The sequence below is a fragment of the Orycteropus afer genome, unplaced genomic scaffold (assembly GCF_000298275.1).
Source record: "Orycteropus afer afer isolate SDZICR_OR568_19922 unplaced genomic scaffold, OryAfe1.0 scaffold00179, whole genome shotgun sequence".
NCBI lineage: Eukaryota > Metazoa > Chordata > Mammalia > Tubulidentata > Orycteropodidae > Orycteropus > Orycteropus afer.
Window position 1 is genome coordinate 3415584 of NW_006921766.1, and position 17603 is coordinate 3433186.

The 17603-nt window shown below is 48.0% G+C and overlaps 1 protein-coding gene across 1 annotated transcript in view; it reads left to right on the forward strand.

Annotated features, from left to right (window-relative positions):
* WDR4 (WD repeat domain 4) overlaps positions 1-16446 on the forward strand; it is a 29136-nt gene extending 12690 nt beyond the window's left edge. Inside the window, exons 4-11 of the mRNA XM_007947271.1 lie at positions 2988-3144; positions 4668-4780; positions 9836-9896; positions 10467-10565; positions 13450-13514; positions 14593-14776; positions 15690-15759; positions 16253-16446. Coding sequence (XP_007945462.1) covers positions 2988-3144; positions 4668-4780; positions 9836-9896; positions 10467-10565; positions 13450-13514; positions 14593-14776; positions 15690-15759; positions 16253-16446 — 943 coding nt within the window. The remainder of the gene's footprint in view (positions 1-2987; positions 3145-4667; positions 4781-9835; positions 9897-10466; positions 10566-13449; positions 13515-14592; positions 14777-15689; positions 15760-16252) is intronic.
* Positions 16447-17603: the final 1157 nt, after the last annotated feature.

Consider the following 17603-nt stretch of genomic DNA (forward strand, 5'->3'; position numbering starts at 1 on the left):
AAAGGGTTTATATCTATGTACCTCCCAGAGTGTAACCAGATTGTAACCATCCCAACCCTGGATGGGCAACACAGGGTGTTATCAAGCAAACTTTATATATTCTTGATGTGATAGATGAGAAATCATATCTTGTGTTCTTATTTTATTATTTTTAAAGTGAAGTAGAGCCACTCTTTATAAATGAAAGAAACATTTATATTTTATGAACTGTGTTTTCATTTTTCTGTTGATTGTTTTGATCCTTTTTTGTTGACTTGTGGTAGCTCTTTGTATATTAGGAAACTTAGTATTTTCCTGTTTGTTTAAAATGTAAGTCTGTCTGCAAAAACTTCACTTTCATTTATCATTTCAGTAGCACAGATATGTAAAGTGAGATCCCTTTATAGCCAATGAGGCTTTGGATTCCCATTTTCTAGTATATTAACTTCACCTGGGAAATGTTTCCAAGGCCAGCTGAGGAGAACTGGTGCAGATGTGTGACTTACCCGTTGACATTGTGATTAGTACCCTTGGCAGGAACATACCCAGTATTCGTCTGAGGGATGGTACATTAGATCAGGGAAACTGAGAATAATTTCCTGATTTGTTCTGTCTGGGATTCTTTGGAGTACAGTTTGGTGCCCTATCACATTCAGGTTTTCCATTTTTCCCTTTAATTTTATGGTCCATACAGAAAATCTGAAACCACAGAAGAATACCAAATGGAAATAAACCTCACTATCCAGAGCTAGCCTTGATGAATAATAAACATGGTGGTACCTGTCCTTCCAGTTTATCTCTGCAAGTGTAACATTTGCAGATGTTAAATTATAGTATTGGGCATATGCTGGTTTGTAGCCTGATTTCCCTCACATAGTTTCCTATCCTGAACATTGTGAAATCGTGTCTGTCCCCGTTGTTGGGCCCTTAGATTGTTTCTAGAGTTTCATTATTAACACACACCGTTATTTCCTTGGGCTGGGCTCTGCCTCTGGGATCTGAGTCAGAGGGTATGTCCATTATTGGAGGCTGTTGATGGAAATATGCCTGGAGCGGGACTGCCTCCCTGAGGGAATAGGAGCAGAGGCTGGACAGTGTGTCTTTGTGTAGGGGGAGGAGGCAAGAACTGATATCTCAGAGAGGTGTGTGGAGGCCCGGCTGCAGATAGGACTTCAGCATGAAGTTTTTGGGGACACAGTTCACCCTGTAACTGACCCAACCATCAGGTCACAGTAGGCCATACCCTGGAACCTTTGCCAGGACACATTTAGCCTGAGCCACTGAAAGCATGAAACAAAGGGACTGGATAAGGAATTCCATTTTTGTGCTGAGCTGGATGTGGAGGCAGATGGGGAGGCAGAAACCAGGATGAAATTGGGGGCAGAGGGGGTGCAAAGGGAGGGGTATAGGGGGAGGGACTCTTTGGTGCCCAGATGTGTACTGGGTCATTGAGCCCAAGGCTGTTGTTTTCTTTAGATTTCAGTCTCAGGCTGTTCCTGTCAATGCTGTGGTTGGCTTTTTGTTGCAGCTGCTTAATTAGCCAATTAGAACGCAAGCCCGTGTTGCAGGCACCTCACAGGCTTTTTCTGTGACAGCACTCTGAGAATTTTGATGAATCTTGCCCAAGAGCTTAATTGTCTTTCTCTTGTCATTGTTTTCTCCCATTATGGCCCCCCTTCTGCAGTTCCACTGGCACCAGTAGGCTGGTGGGAGGAGAGGAGTTTCAGCTGCTACAGGCAGCTCAGTGCAGATGAACAGGAGAACAGCTGGAAGGGCTTTGTCCCTTTTCTTCTTTTATCCCTCTGCCCCTGAGCTCAAGAGTGCAGGGCTCTGTCAGTCCATGAGTTGGGCACATCATTTGTTTAAGCTCCAGCTTTCGTTCCTAATTAACGTCTGATGGTGATCCAGCTGTGGTAGGGTCTTGGTGGACCTGAGCTCTCTCCTGGGAACATGGGACTGCCTCCACAGATCAAGGCACAGAGGAATGAGGATAGCTACTCTTTTGCAGATAGCCAATAAGTGTTGCTTTTTGTGTGTAAGGAGTGTCACATCTTATATCTCTATAAAGTGAAAAAGTCCAGAATTCTTGCCTTGTGGAGGGCGTGTTATCTTCCATTAGAGATGAGATGGCAGACAATGATGCACATGGAGATGCCACACATACTGCCCCAGGTCATGTAAATGGAGAGCGAGCATCACTTTGCTTGTTAGGGCTAATACCGTTACTAAACCATCTTGTAAATGTGATGGACTCATGGGTCTAGGTCAAGGGCTGAATTTGTAAACGTGTTATCTTAACCTGATACAAGCTGGGGCTCAGGACTGCCCAGTTGTCAGTACTGCCCATCAGCACATGCCCCTTGCTCTAGGAAGTGGCCTTATGGAAGGTCACATGGATGCTTGTACTGCTGCTCTGGGTCATACTGAGCCCCAGCTTTCAGGGTATTAGAGACAGCCTTGTCTTCTGGGGGAGGGTTGTATCTCTGGCAGGGTTTGTGGGATTCTTGGTCCTGTGGGACATAACAGGGATGGGCTGCCATAGATGTCATAGGTCCTGCTGATAAAAGCTCCAAGGAGGGTCTCTAATGAGGGTACACTTTTGTCTGTTTTTAATGGTGTCCCAGACAGATCCCACTTGGCACATGAGAAGCTGACCACTGTCACCCAGGTGAAGAACAGAGATTCTGGGTCTGGCAGCAATTTCCCTAACACTGGGTTCTGGCAGTTTTCAAACACAGGAAAGTTGAAAGAATTTTATATAAAACACCTGCATTCTATCATTAGGAGCAATTTTTTAAAAGGGAAAATGATGTAAGCCAAGTTTGTCTAGGATGTCGGCTTTGTTGCAGTTTTAATGGCTCTGCTTATCTGGCTCTGTGGTTACAAGAAAAGAAGACATATGGTGAGGACCTGACACGTACTGACTGAGTATGTAGCTTTTCAAGGTCTGTTGGTGGCCCTTGTATTAATTTTGATAACTAATCTGAGACCTCTTTCTGGCCTTCCAGAACCGTGGTGAGGAGATGCACCGCCCTGACGTTCACAGCCTCTGAGGAGAAGGTGCTGGTGGCGGACAAGTCTGGGGATGTCTATTCCTTCTCTGTGCTAGAGCCTCAGGGATGTGGGAAGCTTGAGCTGGGACACCTGTCTATGCTGTTGGATGTGGTACGTAGGCGCTTGCTTCGCTGATGTCTGCTCCGTAAGTCTGTTGTGCCTGTGCACTGTCTGGCTCTCTTAGCCTGTTGTGCAGGTGCACTATTAGGATATCTGGGATGCCTGGGAGGGGGCTGCCAAATAGTTTTGTGGCAGTTTCACAAAAATATGAATGGTGGTTTTATGTAAGGCATTGGGCTAGGGATCTTGGGAAGACAGGATGAGGAAGACATGGCCCCCTTGTGGCGGCTTGTGACACTCCAGAGGCCATGATGGCAGCAGATCATAAGAACAATGCTGAGAGATTAGTAGTTCGAAGAAGGGAGAGTGGTTCATTAATTAGTTAAGATGAAGGTGCTCTGTGTCCTTACTTTTATGGAAGTAGAGCACATGTGTGTCCTAAATAGTTTCTGGGAGCCCTGAGGACGTCAGGTCATTTTCTGAGCAGGGTCTTTCTCAGATAGCACAGCAGTGAGCTCTGTTCTTCAATATTGTTCTAGCAAGTGTGCCCCTCTGTGGTTCCTGCCCTGTGACTGGTGTCCTCCACCCCCTAGAAAGTCTGCACGGCCTGCACTAAACCTCGTGCTGAAATGCTGAAGGTCATAGGAGGGTACACGAACCCCCCAGAGGCCTGTGGTGCATTGGGAAAGCCAGCACCTGTCTTTGTGGTGATGCTGGTCTTCACAGAGTGGCTTCTCTATAGAAACTGTTGGGGCAGACCAGGAGGGGACAGCTGGGGATGCTCCCACCTCCTGGGACCTGGGGGTAGAGGTGTGAAGAGGGTGGGGGACGAAGTGAGGGGTACTGTACCCTTGTGCCCTGCATGTCTGGGTGAGAGTGTGGCTTTCCCATAATGGTGGCTGCGCTCTAGAGCCCTTTATGCAGGAGTGAGACAGGCGAATGCAGGTAGGAAGTAGATGGGAGGGGTGCCCTCATTTGGTCCTCACAGCAGACCCTGAGCTTGGCATTATTCCATCCCATCTGTAAGTAACCACCTGGGGTGGCCCTGTGCTAGGGATGTTGGGGCAGGAGCTGTGCCAGGAAAGGAGGGGAGACGGGATATCTGGAGGAGAAAGCACCAGGATGTGGTAATGAGCACGGGGATAGTGACAGGAAAATCGGGAGGTGAACCCTGACTATTGGAGATGAGGGAGCTTATATCTGGGGTTCAATGGGTGGGGTTGAGGACATCAATAGATGTACTGAGCTCAGGAGACAGAACACCCAGGGAAATCCCTCCCTTCATGGAGCCTAGATACACAGCTGAGGGTGGGGCTGAGGTGGCCCTCAGAACCCACCCAGAGCAGGAGTGCTAGGGCCTGGACAATGATTAGACTAGGGACATCTGGAGGGGGATGGGAGCCAGCATAGCATCCTCTGGAGCCCTGTCCCATTGGCAGTTGAATGTAGGCTTCCTCCTGAGGGACGTTTGGAGTGTTGGTAAGGCTCAGATGCTGGAGGAGGACTGGTGTTTCATGGCTGCAGCTTGAGAGGTGTAGCATTTGCTGCTTCTTTACCTTGTCACTGTGATGCAGGTGGTGAGTCCTGATGACCGTTATGTCCTCACTGCGGACCGTGATGAGAAGATCCGAGTGAGCTGGTCGGCAGCTCCCCACAGCATTGAGTCCTTCTGCCTTGGACACACCGAGTGAGTACCCTCCCTGCATGCTCCCTGCTGCTCTGGCATGAGCCCCTTCTCAGTTTCTGCGCAAACTGGTTTTACAGTAGGTGAAGGGAGAGTTTTCTGGTTGAGGAGCTGGTGGCCACTGGGTAGTAGGCCATCTCGGAGCCACTTGCGACCCTTCTGGTAAGAAGGCCCCTCCTGGTGCTACACTGATGACTTCCCGGTAAGTGCTGTCATGTTTGGCTAGTCACCTTCTTGCCTTCAGCTCCTTCTGGCCCTGATGGGTTTTTTAGGTAGAAATTTCTTATTACAACTGAAGCCTTAGCCAGACCAGACTGACCAACTTTTTGCTGCCCATGGAAGCTCGGATTGATCGGAAGTGTGAGAGAGGAGTTTGCTGTGATCCTGTTCCTCTGGTCTGTTATTCCACATCAGCCTTGTGGTGGAGGTTTATTCTGGAATGTCTTCAATTCTCAGGGTAAAGGCCCTGGGTCTGCTGGGCAGTTTGGTGTAGTGATCGTAATTTAGTAATTTTAACTGTCAAAGGATTTAATAGCCTTGAATGTGGCCGTGGCTGTTTTCCTTGTCACCTCTGCCTTTGTTGCTTCTGCCTTGTCCCTGTTGCCTTTGTCACTTGGTACAAGAGTTCTCTTTTCTTAATGGAATTTTGATGGGTATAGAAAACATTTCTGAAGAGTGCCACCCTTCTCAGGCAAAAGGCTAATTAGAATTTTCACAAAGGAAAAGCACTTAGTTTAATTGGCTGAAATGTTTTAAAATAGGTGATTTGTGGGACTGGGAGAAATTGGAGGCATTGCCTTCATTTCTAGGATTGCTTGTGTTTTCTTGGTTTCTAATGAAAGGTGAACATTGACCTTTAAGGAGATTGCTGGTCCCTCAGTTTATACCTCATGATCACTTACCTTGACTTTTATTTGTTTCTCTGGTAATCAGCAACCCAGAGTCCTTATGACCCACAAGGTCTGCAGCACTCTCCATTTCTCTGGGCTTGCTGGGGTCTTGGCTGCACCTGACCCTGCCAGGCACACTGGTCTCAGGGCCTTGGTGCCTGCTGTTCTGTGGAGGAAACTGCTTTTCCCGACAGCCCCACGCTGCTTCCTTCCCTTAGCTTTGGGTTTGATGTCACATGTTCTCAGCACAGCCTTCCCCAATCACTGCCTCTCTATTTTGTTTCATTTTTTAAATTTTTATTTTGATTCGGGTGAAAGTTTACAGAGCAAATTCATTTCCCATACAGCAGTTCATACACGTTTTGTTTCATGACATAGACTGCAATCCCCACAATGTAACAGCTCTCTTCCCACTTCTTCCCTTTAGTTACCTCTTCCCTGTGCCCTTCTATCCTGTGTGTTCCCACCCTGTGAGCTATCTCCCATGACTGACCACTCTAAGGAGTGTGTCTGCATGATGTAAATGTTCACCCTATATGTCTGGCTATTGTTTGACTGGAAACCACAGGAGTGAGTTCAATTTTAAGCCTGAGAGTAAGTAGGCCGTAATCTCTGTGGTCTCACCAGGCTCTGTCAGACCAGTAAGCCTGGTCGTCTTTTTTTTATGATTTTGAGTTTAGTTCCACATTGTTCTACTCTATCTAGGATCTCCTGCACTGATCCCTTTCTGAGTGATTGACAGTGGTAGCACCATCTAGTTCTTTTGGTCTCATGCCAACCATTGCCATTCATTCATTCTTTCATTCAATTAATTAATTAATTAGTTAATTAATTAATTTTTATTGTGATTTGGGTGAGCAAATTCATTTTCCATACAGCAGTTCATATACATTTTGTCTCATTACATTGACTGCAATTCCTCGCAGTGTAACAGCTTTTTTCCCACTTTCTCCCTATAGTTACCTCTTCCCTGTGTCCTTCCCTTCCATGTACTCCCCTCACATCCCCCAGCTGTCTCCCTGTGGTAATACTGCCCTTCTGGTCTCTAATGATTGATTGCTCCAAGTGGTATATCTATGTGATAAATGTTTACCTCATATTGCCTATCTATTGTTTGGCTGGAAGCCATAGGAGTTCAATTCCAGACCTGAAGAGTAACTAGGGGCCATAATCTCAGGGGTCTCACCAGGCTCTATCAGACCAGCAAACTTGGTCTTTTTTTTTTTTATGGTTTTGAATTTTGTTCCACATTGTTCTCCCACTGTCTCCAGGATCTCCTGCACTGATCCCTCTCCAAAGTGGTTGACAGTGGTAGCCAGGCACCATCTAGTTTTTCTGGTCTCATGGCCATGTAGGTTGAGGATTGCATGGTCTACCAGTCCTTTGGACTAACTGTTTACATGCATCTTTGGTTTTCTTTATTCTTCTTTGCTCTGGATTATGAGAGAGACTCATCATTGCTTCTAGATGGCTGCTTGCAAGCTTTTAAGACCCCAGTTTCTACTCATCAAAGTAGGATGTAGAACAATGTTTTTGTGTATTATGTTATGCCAATTGAGTGTGATGTCCCTTATGACCATAGTCCTGAGCCCACAGGTCCAACTACTCGCTCCCTCTGAGTAGCTGGCTGTGGCCAAGAAGTCACCACAACCTTGACCGTTGTTAGCTCTACTGTACACTCGGAACCTAGACCTTTTTTTTTAATATTTACTTTTATTGTGGTGAAAACATATACGACAAGACATTTGCCAACATAGCAACTTCCATATTTACACCTCAGGGACATTAGTGACATTTTTCATGTTGTGCCACCATTATTGCTATCCTTTTCCAAAATATTCCACCACCTATTAGCATAAAGTCAATGACCCACGAACAAAAATTCCCCTTTCCCCCTCCCTCCTACCTCTGGTAACCACTAATAACCTTCATATCTATATCTGTATCTATGTCTATATCTATATCTCTATATATACACACACACATATACATATGTATAGACAAACACACGCACATACATACATATATATACACATACATATATATGTATATATGTATATGTATGTATGTGTATACATATATACATACATATAAATATATACACACACACACACAAACATATGTAAAAATCTTTATTTTCTAATCTATTTAGAAATTTTCTGTCCCTTCCCATCCCATCCCTGGTAACCAATAAAGAAAGTTTCCTTCTATCTATAAACCTTTCCTTGACATTTTACAATAGTGGACTAATACAATATTTATCCTCCTGTGAATGACTTATTTCACTCAGCAGAATGTCCTCCAAGTTTATCTATGTCATGCAGTGTTTTGCAGATTCTGTGTTATTCTTTAGGGTTGCATAGTATTCCATTGTGTGTATGTACCATAGTTTGTTTATCTGTTCCTTGGTTGGTGGGCACTTAGGTTGTTTCATCTCTTTGCTATTTTTTATAGTGCTGTGATGAACATGACATCCAGACATTCTTACAACACATACAAATACGCATGTAGAAACATTGTCTGCCAACCCTATACTTGGCCATGGGCATAGTGCCCCCTGCCTAGACATACCTGATTATTCAGCCTGTCCACCCATCTATCTACCCATAGATCAGTGCTTGCCATCACTGACAACGCAGTACTGTACCTGCTGCTTCCTCTTCTTGAATAACAACTGCCCTGGCCTAGAACTTTCTCCTTAACCAGTCCTGTCCAGCATGAGAGCCACGAACCACGTGTCATATGTGACTGGTCTGAGGGGAAGTGAGCCATATGTGCCACATACATAACCCAATTTCAAAGACTTAATGCAAAGAAGAGTGTGAAATATCTCAGTAATTTTTTACATCAATTATGGGTTGAATGACAATATTTTGGATATACTGTGTTTTAGTAAATACGTTACTAAAATTAATATCACTTGTTTCTATTTACTTTCTTAATGTGCCTTCTAGAACATTAAATAGTATGGCCATGGCCCCCATCTGGCTTGCCTCATATTCTGTTGGACAGCACTGTTCTTGGCCCTTAGCTCACATTAGTCATCTTTTGGTCTCTTTCCAGTGTCCTAGTTGGAAGGACTCTGGGTTACACTTATTGCTGTGTCCCCACTCAGCATAGTGCCTGGCATATGGTAGGTAGTTGGTAGATACTTGAATGAATGAATGTTTTTCTCCTGTTGAGAACTTTGAGGGTACCTGTGACCTCTGGAATGAAAGCCCTGTGCCATCAGGGCAGAAAACAAGGCATATTTGTCCTGGAATGTGCATTTTCTCTTTTCCCTTTTGAAGAACTGAGATTGGGGCCCCAAGTGTCTTTGTGGAAGGCAGCCCTTGGTGAGGGGGGTGGGGTAGGCCAGGAGGGGCCTGGTTAGTGGGGAGGGCCATGGTGGGCCAGCTGGTGAGACCACGGAGGAGTTGAGTGTGTTAGTGATGGCTGCAGCCCGAGCTGATAGGATTGCGTGTACTCTCCACCCTGGAGGTGCAGAGGCTGTATTCATGGGAGATAAGCCTCAGTTAGGGTCCTGCTGCCCAGAGTGCACTCTGCACCACTGCTTTGTCAGGAGAGCAGCCATGACTTGACATTATATGGTTGCTGCAGGCAGAGCCCTGTGTGAGCAACTTGGTGTGGTCCAGCTGAGACAGTTCTCTGGCTTTTGGTGCTGAGGCTCTGTGCTGACTGGGGGAAGGACCGAGTTCTTGTACCTACTCTGTGGCAGGAGCTTCAGGTTCCCAGGGCCTGACCGTGAGGAGGTGTGATGCTGCATTCTATGTCCCTGCCTTTCCTTCTCCCATGCTCTGTCCTATTGGTCTTGCTGTCATTGGTGCCATCATCACTCAGTGGCAGATGTGTAGTGATGTCTGCTTCTTGGCAAGGTGAAGTGTGAAAAGCAAAGAGGGAGGTGGTCCTCGGTGGCCATGACTAGGGGAGCTTCTAGGCTGAGAGCACCTCTCACTGAAGTGTCCCTGTGCTGTTGGTGTGGGCTCAAGGATGACACATGTGTCTGTTGATTTCTGGTCACATGCATTCCTCTTCTTGGGTGCAAGCAAGTCTTTTGAGGTCGTTGGGTAGGGTGGAGAGACCTCTACTTTCTGGGTTATAGGCTGCCTCCATGGTGCGCTGATGCCATGGAGCCTGGATTAAGTCCCTGCTCCTCTTCCCACTGCAGGTTTGTGAGTCGGATATTTGTGGTACCTGACCATCCGGAGTTGCTGCTGTCGACCTCTGGGGTGAGTGCCCTTTCTGCCAGCTTTTCCCTCTGGTTTCCTTACAGCAGAGCCAGGAGCCCAGGGATAGGGTGGAGTGATCGGGGCTGTTCAGGGTTGTGATTCTCAGGTGTAGAGCAGTCCTCTGTGGGTTGGAGTCCGTGTGTCCCTTTTCCTCGGCAGCCCACTAGGTGGTGCTTGCTGTTCCTGAGTGGTAGAGTGGTGGAGGCTTTCTCCTTGCTCACTGTAGATTACTTATGTGTATAAAATGTCTGTGGGTGTGAATGAGTATGAGATGAGCCTACCATATGTCTTTTCTGACCTAGAACAAGATGGTCTCATTGTCTTGGCCCTTGGCCCATTCTGCTGTGGGTTCATCCATGCTCTTTGTGAGGGTTAGTGTGAGCTTCTTCTATTCAGTGAGATGACCCAGGGAGCCTCTGGTTTATGGAGGCCACTCATCAGCATTTCCACAGACCACAGCTGGCCATTCAGTCAATGCTATGTGTCAGCCTGTGAACACCTGGTGTCTCAATGTGAGCTGCCTCTTGTGTCTGCGTGTGACTTGGGCTAACATGTGTGCTTGGCATGCAGGATGGCACTCTGCGCCTCTGGGATTATCGGAGTGGGCTGGAGCTGCACCACTGTCTCGTGACCAGTCTGCAGGAGCCAGATGTGCCCCGAAGTGAGAAGGTAAGGTGCCATGCCGCTCACCTGGATTTGTCAGCATGTGTCTGGGCTCCTAGATTCTGTGAGAACAGATGTTTTTATGTTGGAAACACTTCTTTGGTGCTAGTGCCAGACTGCTTCCAGTGTGGAGGAAGTTGTATTTTTAATGCCGAAGACACCTCGTCATATCAGTGGGAGTCACATATAAGTCTCACCTTGTGTGTGTTGGACAAATCATTTACAGAAAGGCCTCTTTCTCTTGCCTGCAAATGGAGAACACTGGTGCCTGAGCTTGCAGCCTTGCGGGAGTGCTGTGTGGGTGGGCTCAGTGCCCTGAGCATCCTCTGTTTGTGGGGCTCCTCTCACAGCCCCCAGGTGGCACTGGCCTTGAGTGCTCATAAAGTCTGTGTGGGATGCTTATGTCGTCTTACTGGGAAGAGTGCTTTGTCCTTGCCAGCAGGTGGTGTGGGGTGAAGGTCCAGCCGGGTAGAATGTGAACCTAGTGGGGAGATGGGGTGTTTTGTCCAGGCTCCTGGTCTCTGATTTGGCCTGTTGCATCCAGGTCAGGTGTCCTGTGGCTTTCGTTTCTTGAATGGGGTGCTGTGAGTTGTACCCCTTCTGGCTTCTTTCCTGCCCTGTCTGCTCCAACTGAATGCAGTGCAGGCCTCCTGTGGCCCGTGGCTACCTCTGTGTCACTTTGCTTTCCTACAGCTGTCAGTCACACTGCCCTGACCTGGGCTGTGCTTCCTGGGGGTGGGTTCTGGTCTGTTCCTAGCAGCTGTCCTTGGGCTCTAGTGCTGTGTGCATGTTCAGTCACTCTCCAGCTATCCCCTATCCCTATTTTTGAGGCAGGAAAACCACCCACAGGAACCTTGGCCAGAGGCAGGTCTACTTATCAGTTCTACCCACGTGCTACTCTCCTGGCAGTTTTGGGGCGATGGCTGGTGATTTGCTGACTGAGACCAGGGGATGCCGCTGTTTAGCAGCTTGTCCTTCCTGACTGGCTCTGTGGGATGTCCATCTGCGCCTCCTCTGGGCAGCCTGCACCATCTTGTGCATGCTCCCCTTGTGGAGGCCCTACGTGTGCCCACAGTGCTGTCTGCTGCACCCTTCCTCCAGTGTATTACGCCTCACTGTGTTGCAACCTGAGGGTGTTATGAGGTGCCAGCAAAGGGTACTGTGCTCCCTGGGTGTGTCAGAGGCCACATGTCCCTTCTTGGAGGCTCTGAGCTGTTTGGGTGGTATGCCAAGGTCTTCAGATGTGGTGACAGTGCTGAGGCTAATGATATTTAAAGACCTAGAGCTTCCTGTGCTGCTTCATGTTTAGAATAGACTCCAGCGAAGATTGACTGGGGTCTCGGCTTCCAGTCTCTTCCAAGTTGGGGCTCTTTGGGTAAGCATGATGGTTTTCACAAGCCCTAGCTGTGCAGGTCCCTCTGGAGGGTGGTGAGGCTGGAGCGTGGCCCTTGACCTTAGGAGACGTGCAGAACCTGGCACTGTCTGGAGCCCGCTGTTTATGCTGCTTGGTGACCTGTGTTTCACTGACATTTTGGTATCTTTATTTCTCAAAAACTAGAGGCTCTATCTTTTCTCTCCAGCTCCTCCTATTGATGGGTTTCTTTGAATCCAGCCCAGCCCTTCTGTGTGTCTGCGGTGTCATGTCACGTGAGCATTTGGTTGCCAGGAAGGTTTTCATTATGCCTTTTTGATTGCTCTGGAGTCCTGTGTGCTTAGAAGAGCTCAGTACTGGGTACTAGGTGCGGGGCGGTGGGATGCTTCTGGAGGACACTCACGGCTTCGCACTGTGCTGGGCCTGCACAGGAGACCAGGAGGGTTTTACTTCTGTTTCTGCTCAGGGTTGTTCACTTAAGGATTTGTGTAGCTGGCTCATGGCGCTGACCTGTGGGAGTTTCTTGATGGCATGGGTGCTCTGCTGTGTGTCCTTGGGCTGAGAGCTCTGGATTTGTATTGCTGGGCCCCTGCAGCACTGAGGGATCAATATTCCCTTGGTGTCCGTGATGTGGTCTAGAGATGAGTTCCAATTTTAAGAGGGAGGCAAATGAGAGATGGACATGTCTGGCTCATACTCTGCATGGTGCCCTCACTCCTCTGACCCTTGGAATGCTCTTTGGTAGCTGTCTTGACAGGGTACTAGGAAGTGAAATGGTCAGGTATGGCCAGGTAACAGGCCCATAGGTTGTCAGCCTGGCCCTGCTTCCAGCTACTGCATGCCCTTTACCCACACAGCCATCTGGGAGGGCGAGGCTGGTGCTGGTCCTTTTTGGTGTGAAGAAGATCCATGGCAGAGCGTGGTAACTCAGAAGAGAGGGTCTGACTCAGTTCGAGCTAGTTTGTTGCCATCACATGGGTGGCTTGGCTTCCCTGTGCTGCTATACCCTTGGCTCCTGCTGAGGGGCCACCCTGAGAATACAGTGGGCTTTCTGCCCTTCCTCCTGGGCAGTTGTGATGAGCACCAGGCCTGCTTCTCCTGACTTCTTGTGGCTCTGGATTCTGACAGTTTTTTTCATATCCTAACATTTCCTCTGCCAGGAAGTGTGGAGATGCTTTGAGTTGTTGTGTCTGGTAATTAATAATCCCTTTCTTTTCCCTCTGAGTGGTCTGTTCACTCTTCTCCTTGCTTTTGGCCGGTTTGGTTTTAGAAGCATTCCATAGGCTCTCGGGGAGGGCCAGAGCCACCACGAAGCTTCTGCCATTGGCCACAGGGAGGTAGAATTATGTGAAATGAATGGTCCACGGTTTTCCAGAAAGTCCTGGAAATCCCTTCTCACCCCTTTCTTGTCAACATGTAGGAGTTATACAGTCCTGTGGCTTTGCTCTCAGGTTGGACACTGCTGTCTGGGTCAGCTCCTGGGTGGTGGTGGCAGCTAAGCCCTCCTCTTCCTTGCAGGCTTTCACTGCATCCCGGATTGTGTACTGCCGCCAAGAGAGCTGTGTTGCCCTGCTGTGTGACAGGTAAGTGCCTGGCAGCCCCATGTGGCTTTGTCCAGGTGCCTGTGAGAGGCAAGGGTTAAGCGAATTGTTACACTCATCCCACAGGCCATGTCGTCCTAAATTAGGAAAATTTAGGCATTGTTATTGGTACAATTTTTCCCTTCAGTGGATTTCTCTTTTTTGTAATGATATTGTGTGATGGGTACAGGTTTTTTTCTTTAAGGATGCTCTCTCACTTGATACTTATATTTTCTAGCTTTAAGGGTAGCAGTGGCCACTGACCAATTTTTTTTGTATCATACAATCCTCCTTGAGCAGACCCACCCACAGCTGTTTGGATAGAATCTCCCGTGAAAGCCAATTGGATAGAATTCTGCGCCCCAACAAAAAGCTGATTGTGCAGAATCCCTCTCACTCCAGAGCTGATTGGATAGAACCCTCTCTATGTTACCTATTAGACAGAAGAACTCCTCCCCACCTGAGAGCCAGTGGAGAGACTCTAACCACCCCTGCACACACACACCTCAGTAGCTCATTGCAGTTGATTGGACAGAATCTCTCTCCATAATTGATTGGGCATATGCCACCACCCCACCCCAGAGGAGTGCAGGAGCTCTGGTAGCATAGTGCCTAAGGCACTTGACTGCTAACCAGGAGGCTGGTGGTTCAAACCCACCAGCCACTCCTGGGAAGGAAGGTTGGGCAATCCTACTTCCGTAGTGATAACTGCCTCGGAAACCCAAGGAGGGGTCGCTAGGAGTCGGGGCCGACTCGATGGCAAATAACAATAACAACAACAACAATGGGAAGTCCTAGAGCCTTTGGCTCCTGTCTTGTGGACTTGCCTTGGTTCCTGACAGGAGGAAAGGTTCCAGTTGCTTAGAATTCAAGTTAGGCTTGTGTGTATGCCCTCTTGCTTTTGGAGATGTGTAGGGGCTGTAGGATGTTTGGGCGTGTGAAGGGGTTGCAACAATGGGCTCAAACATAGCAGTGGTTGTGAGGATGGTGCAGGGGTGCCAAGATGTGTCTGTGTCAGCTGATGCCCATGTGCTTGGTGGTGGTGGCGCAGTACCTTCTCTCCCTCTCTCTCCATGCCCAGTATCCCTGTGGTCTACATCTTCCAGCTGGATGCCCCCCGGCGGCAGTTGGTTTACAAGCAGAAACTATCCTTCCAGCATCGTGTGTGGGACGTCGCCTTTGAGGAGACACAGAGTCTGTGGGTCCTCCAGGACTGCCAGGAAACCCCGCTGGTGCTTTGCCAGCCTGTGTGGGGGCAGTGGCAGGTGAGATGCCCTTGTGGAATAGTCTGGTTCCCTTTAGTCCCATAAGCCATGGGATGTGTGTGAGGGGATTCTGATGTTGTCTCTGCATATGTGACTTTTCAGTTCTATCACTTCTCTGGGCCAGTGGGGTGTGTGTGAGGGAGCAGGGGCAGGGGGGTTTCTGGCCTGGTGAGGGGAGCTTGGCCAGGGTCTGCGTAGGCTGTTAATGCCTGGAAACGGACTTTTCCTGAGTTGGAAAATGGCTTTTATGTATGAGTTTTTCCCATGAGTGCTTTCCTCACACGGCCATGTGAGCAGTGAGGCCAGCCCTAGTTTGGCTTAGTTCTGTGTTCCTAATGCTGGCAACTTAGCAGAGTTGAGTACCTGGGGTGGAGGGAGGAGTGAAGGTAAGGCAGCCACTCACTCAAGGGTGACAAATACGAGCCTGCACCTCTCTGAGTCAGTTTCCCTGACTGTAAAGTGGGAACGCCTCTCGTCACAGAATGTTGGGGGATGAATGAGATAGAGTGTCTGGAAATTCCCTGTAACCTTTAATACACTCGCTGGCTTGAGCACTTTGCCAGCGCTCCTCATACTTTTTTGGTGTTTTTTCTGCTAAGCAGCAGTAAGCATAGTCCCCCAGGTGTCCTGGCCAGATCTGGTGCCTCCTTGGGTCAGAGTTTGCACAGTGTGCCCACTGGCAACACGGCCATGCTCCTGGCACGTGTGCACATCATTATGAATGGCAGCCACTGGCGTGCTTGGTGGGCTGAGGCCCCCGCCTGCTCCCTGGGTCTGAGCTAGAACACAGATCGTGATGCTGAGGCTGAGTGGATCTTCCCACTGGCAGGTTGTCCATCACGTGAGCTGGGCCGTGCCTGGTGGTTCTGGTCCTGCCTTTTTCTGATGAAGATTTTCCATTTGTCTTCTTCAGTCTGTTTCTGAAAACAACGTGCTAAAGAAAGTCTCCAGTCATCTTCGCAGGAATTGGGCCATGTTAGAAGGTGATGACATTAGCATAAATTGCTTCTCAGGAGCAAGTCCAAAATTGTCTATAGAGAAATGCAGATTATTGAATTTATACACAGTGGGATCCCTTATGGTGAGTAAAAATATAGGGCATGTTGGAAACGCATGGAGTCTTTGGGTGGTACAAATAGTTAATGCATTTAGCCGCTAACCAGCTGGAAAGTTAGAGGTTTGTATCCACCTGGAGGTGTTTCCAAAGAAAGGCCTGGCGATTAGCTTCTGAAAAATCAGCCGTGCTGACACACGTGGGTGTGCCATGAATTGGGGTCGATTCCATGGTGACTGGTCTGGTTTGTTTTGTTTGGGAAATACACTTAGCCCTGTCCAATAGTCAGGTCTCTGACTGGGGGTCCCTAAGGGGGCATAAAGTGTTAAGAGGGAGTTCTTATTGGGGTTACTGGAGCTGCATCTGAACAGGCAATGTCCTGGCCCTTGTCCTAGCCAGCCTCTGTTCTGTGTCTGTCCCAGGCTCAGCTGGTGTTGGGGACAGCTTCAGCAGTCTGTATAAGGCCACCTTCGACAACATGACAACCTATCTGAAGAAGAAGGAGGAGAGACTGCAGCAGCAACTCCAGAAAAGGCAACGACGGAAGAGCCCGCAGCCTGGGCCCAATGGACACACCAAGAAGCTGAAATCAGGAGAAGCGTCCTTGGGCTGTTGATCTCAGTTCCTGGTGGTGAGCTTACCACGTGGAAGGAATGAGCTGTTTCTACCTGCTTCTCCTGCCTTGGCATCTCTTTGAAAAAGAACAAGGTGGACTTCATTACTGACTCCCATGCTTGATGGCAGTGTGGTCTTGTTGCAGTCAGCTGGCTGCCCAGTGCTGACTAGGGAGACTGGATGTGCCTCAGCTCTGAAGGATGCCATGTCACTGAACATGGGCCTCCTGTCTGGGTTTTGTGCCACTTTCTGGTTGAAGGGAATCCATGCAAAATTGTTTTTGCACAGCTAAAGATAGTACAGGTGACCTGGTGAATCACTTTCAGCATTTTATTTGGTCCTTCATATTGGAGGAAACCTGTGACCCTGTGGTTGTAGCAGTTGATTTTTCTGCCACCCCAGTCATGCTACACTTTAAGGATAATTTTTATGGCAGCATAATTGCTATTTTAATTTTGTTACTGTCCTGTCATCCTAAGTGGTATACTGTGCTGCCTAGTACAGTATCCACTAGTCACATGTTGCTGTTGAAATTTAAATACAATGAAAACTTCAGCTTTTCACACTGGCCATGTTTTAGGTGCTCAGTGGCTATGTGTTGCTGGTGGCTGCTGGTGGCAGGTAGAGACCATTGTCATCCTTTCAGAGATCTCTTGGGCAGCATTGGTGCATAAAATAGACTACTTTCAAAACATAGGGCATAAAACCCCTGGGGATGACTTAATTTTAAAGGGAAATTATTAGTAAGTTCATGTGTACTGATTATTTTGACTTGAACTTTGTGCACCCTGCAAAGCAGCAGGGGCTGTCAGCTGAACTCTAATTACTGATCAATAAAGATGAGCTTTTGGCAGCTTTCCGGAATCATTTAGCAGCAATATGTGGAACTGGTTTCAAAATATATTGAGCAAAACCGTCTTGATGAGTGTATTGTTTGTGACTGAGATGTTCACTTTGTAATGTGAAAAAATTTTTTGGTGCTTTGGCTTCTGGACATGTCAACTGATGTGTTCAGCTGAGCTTTGACCAACTTCCCTTGAATGCATCTCAGGCATGAGGATGCAGCCATGTGGGTCTGTGGTGACCTTGGGGTGGGATTTTGTGGGTACTTAGAAACAAAATCATTTTATATATCAAAGGTGGGGTGCTTCACATTTT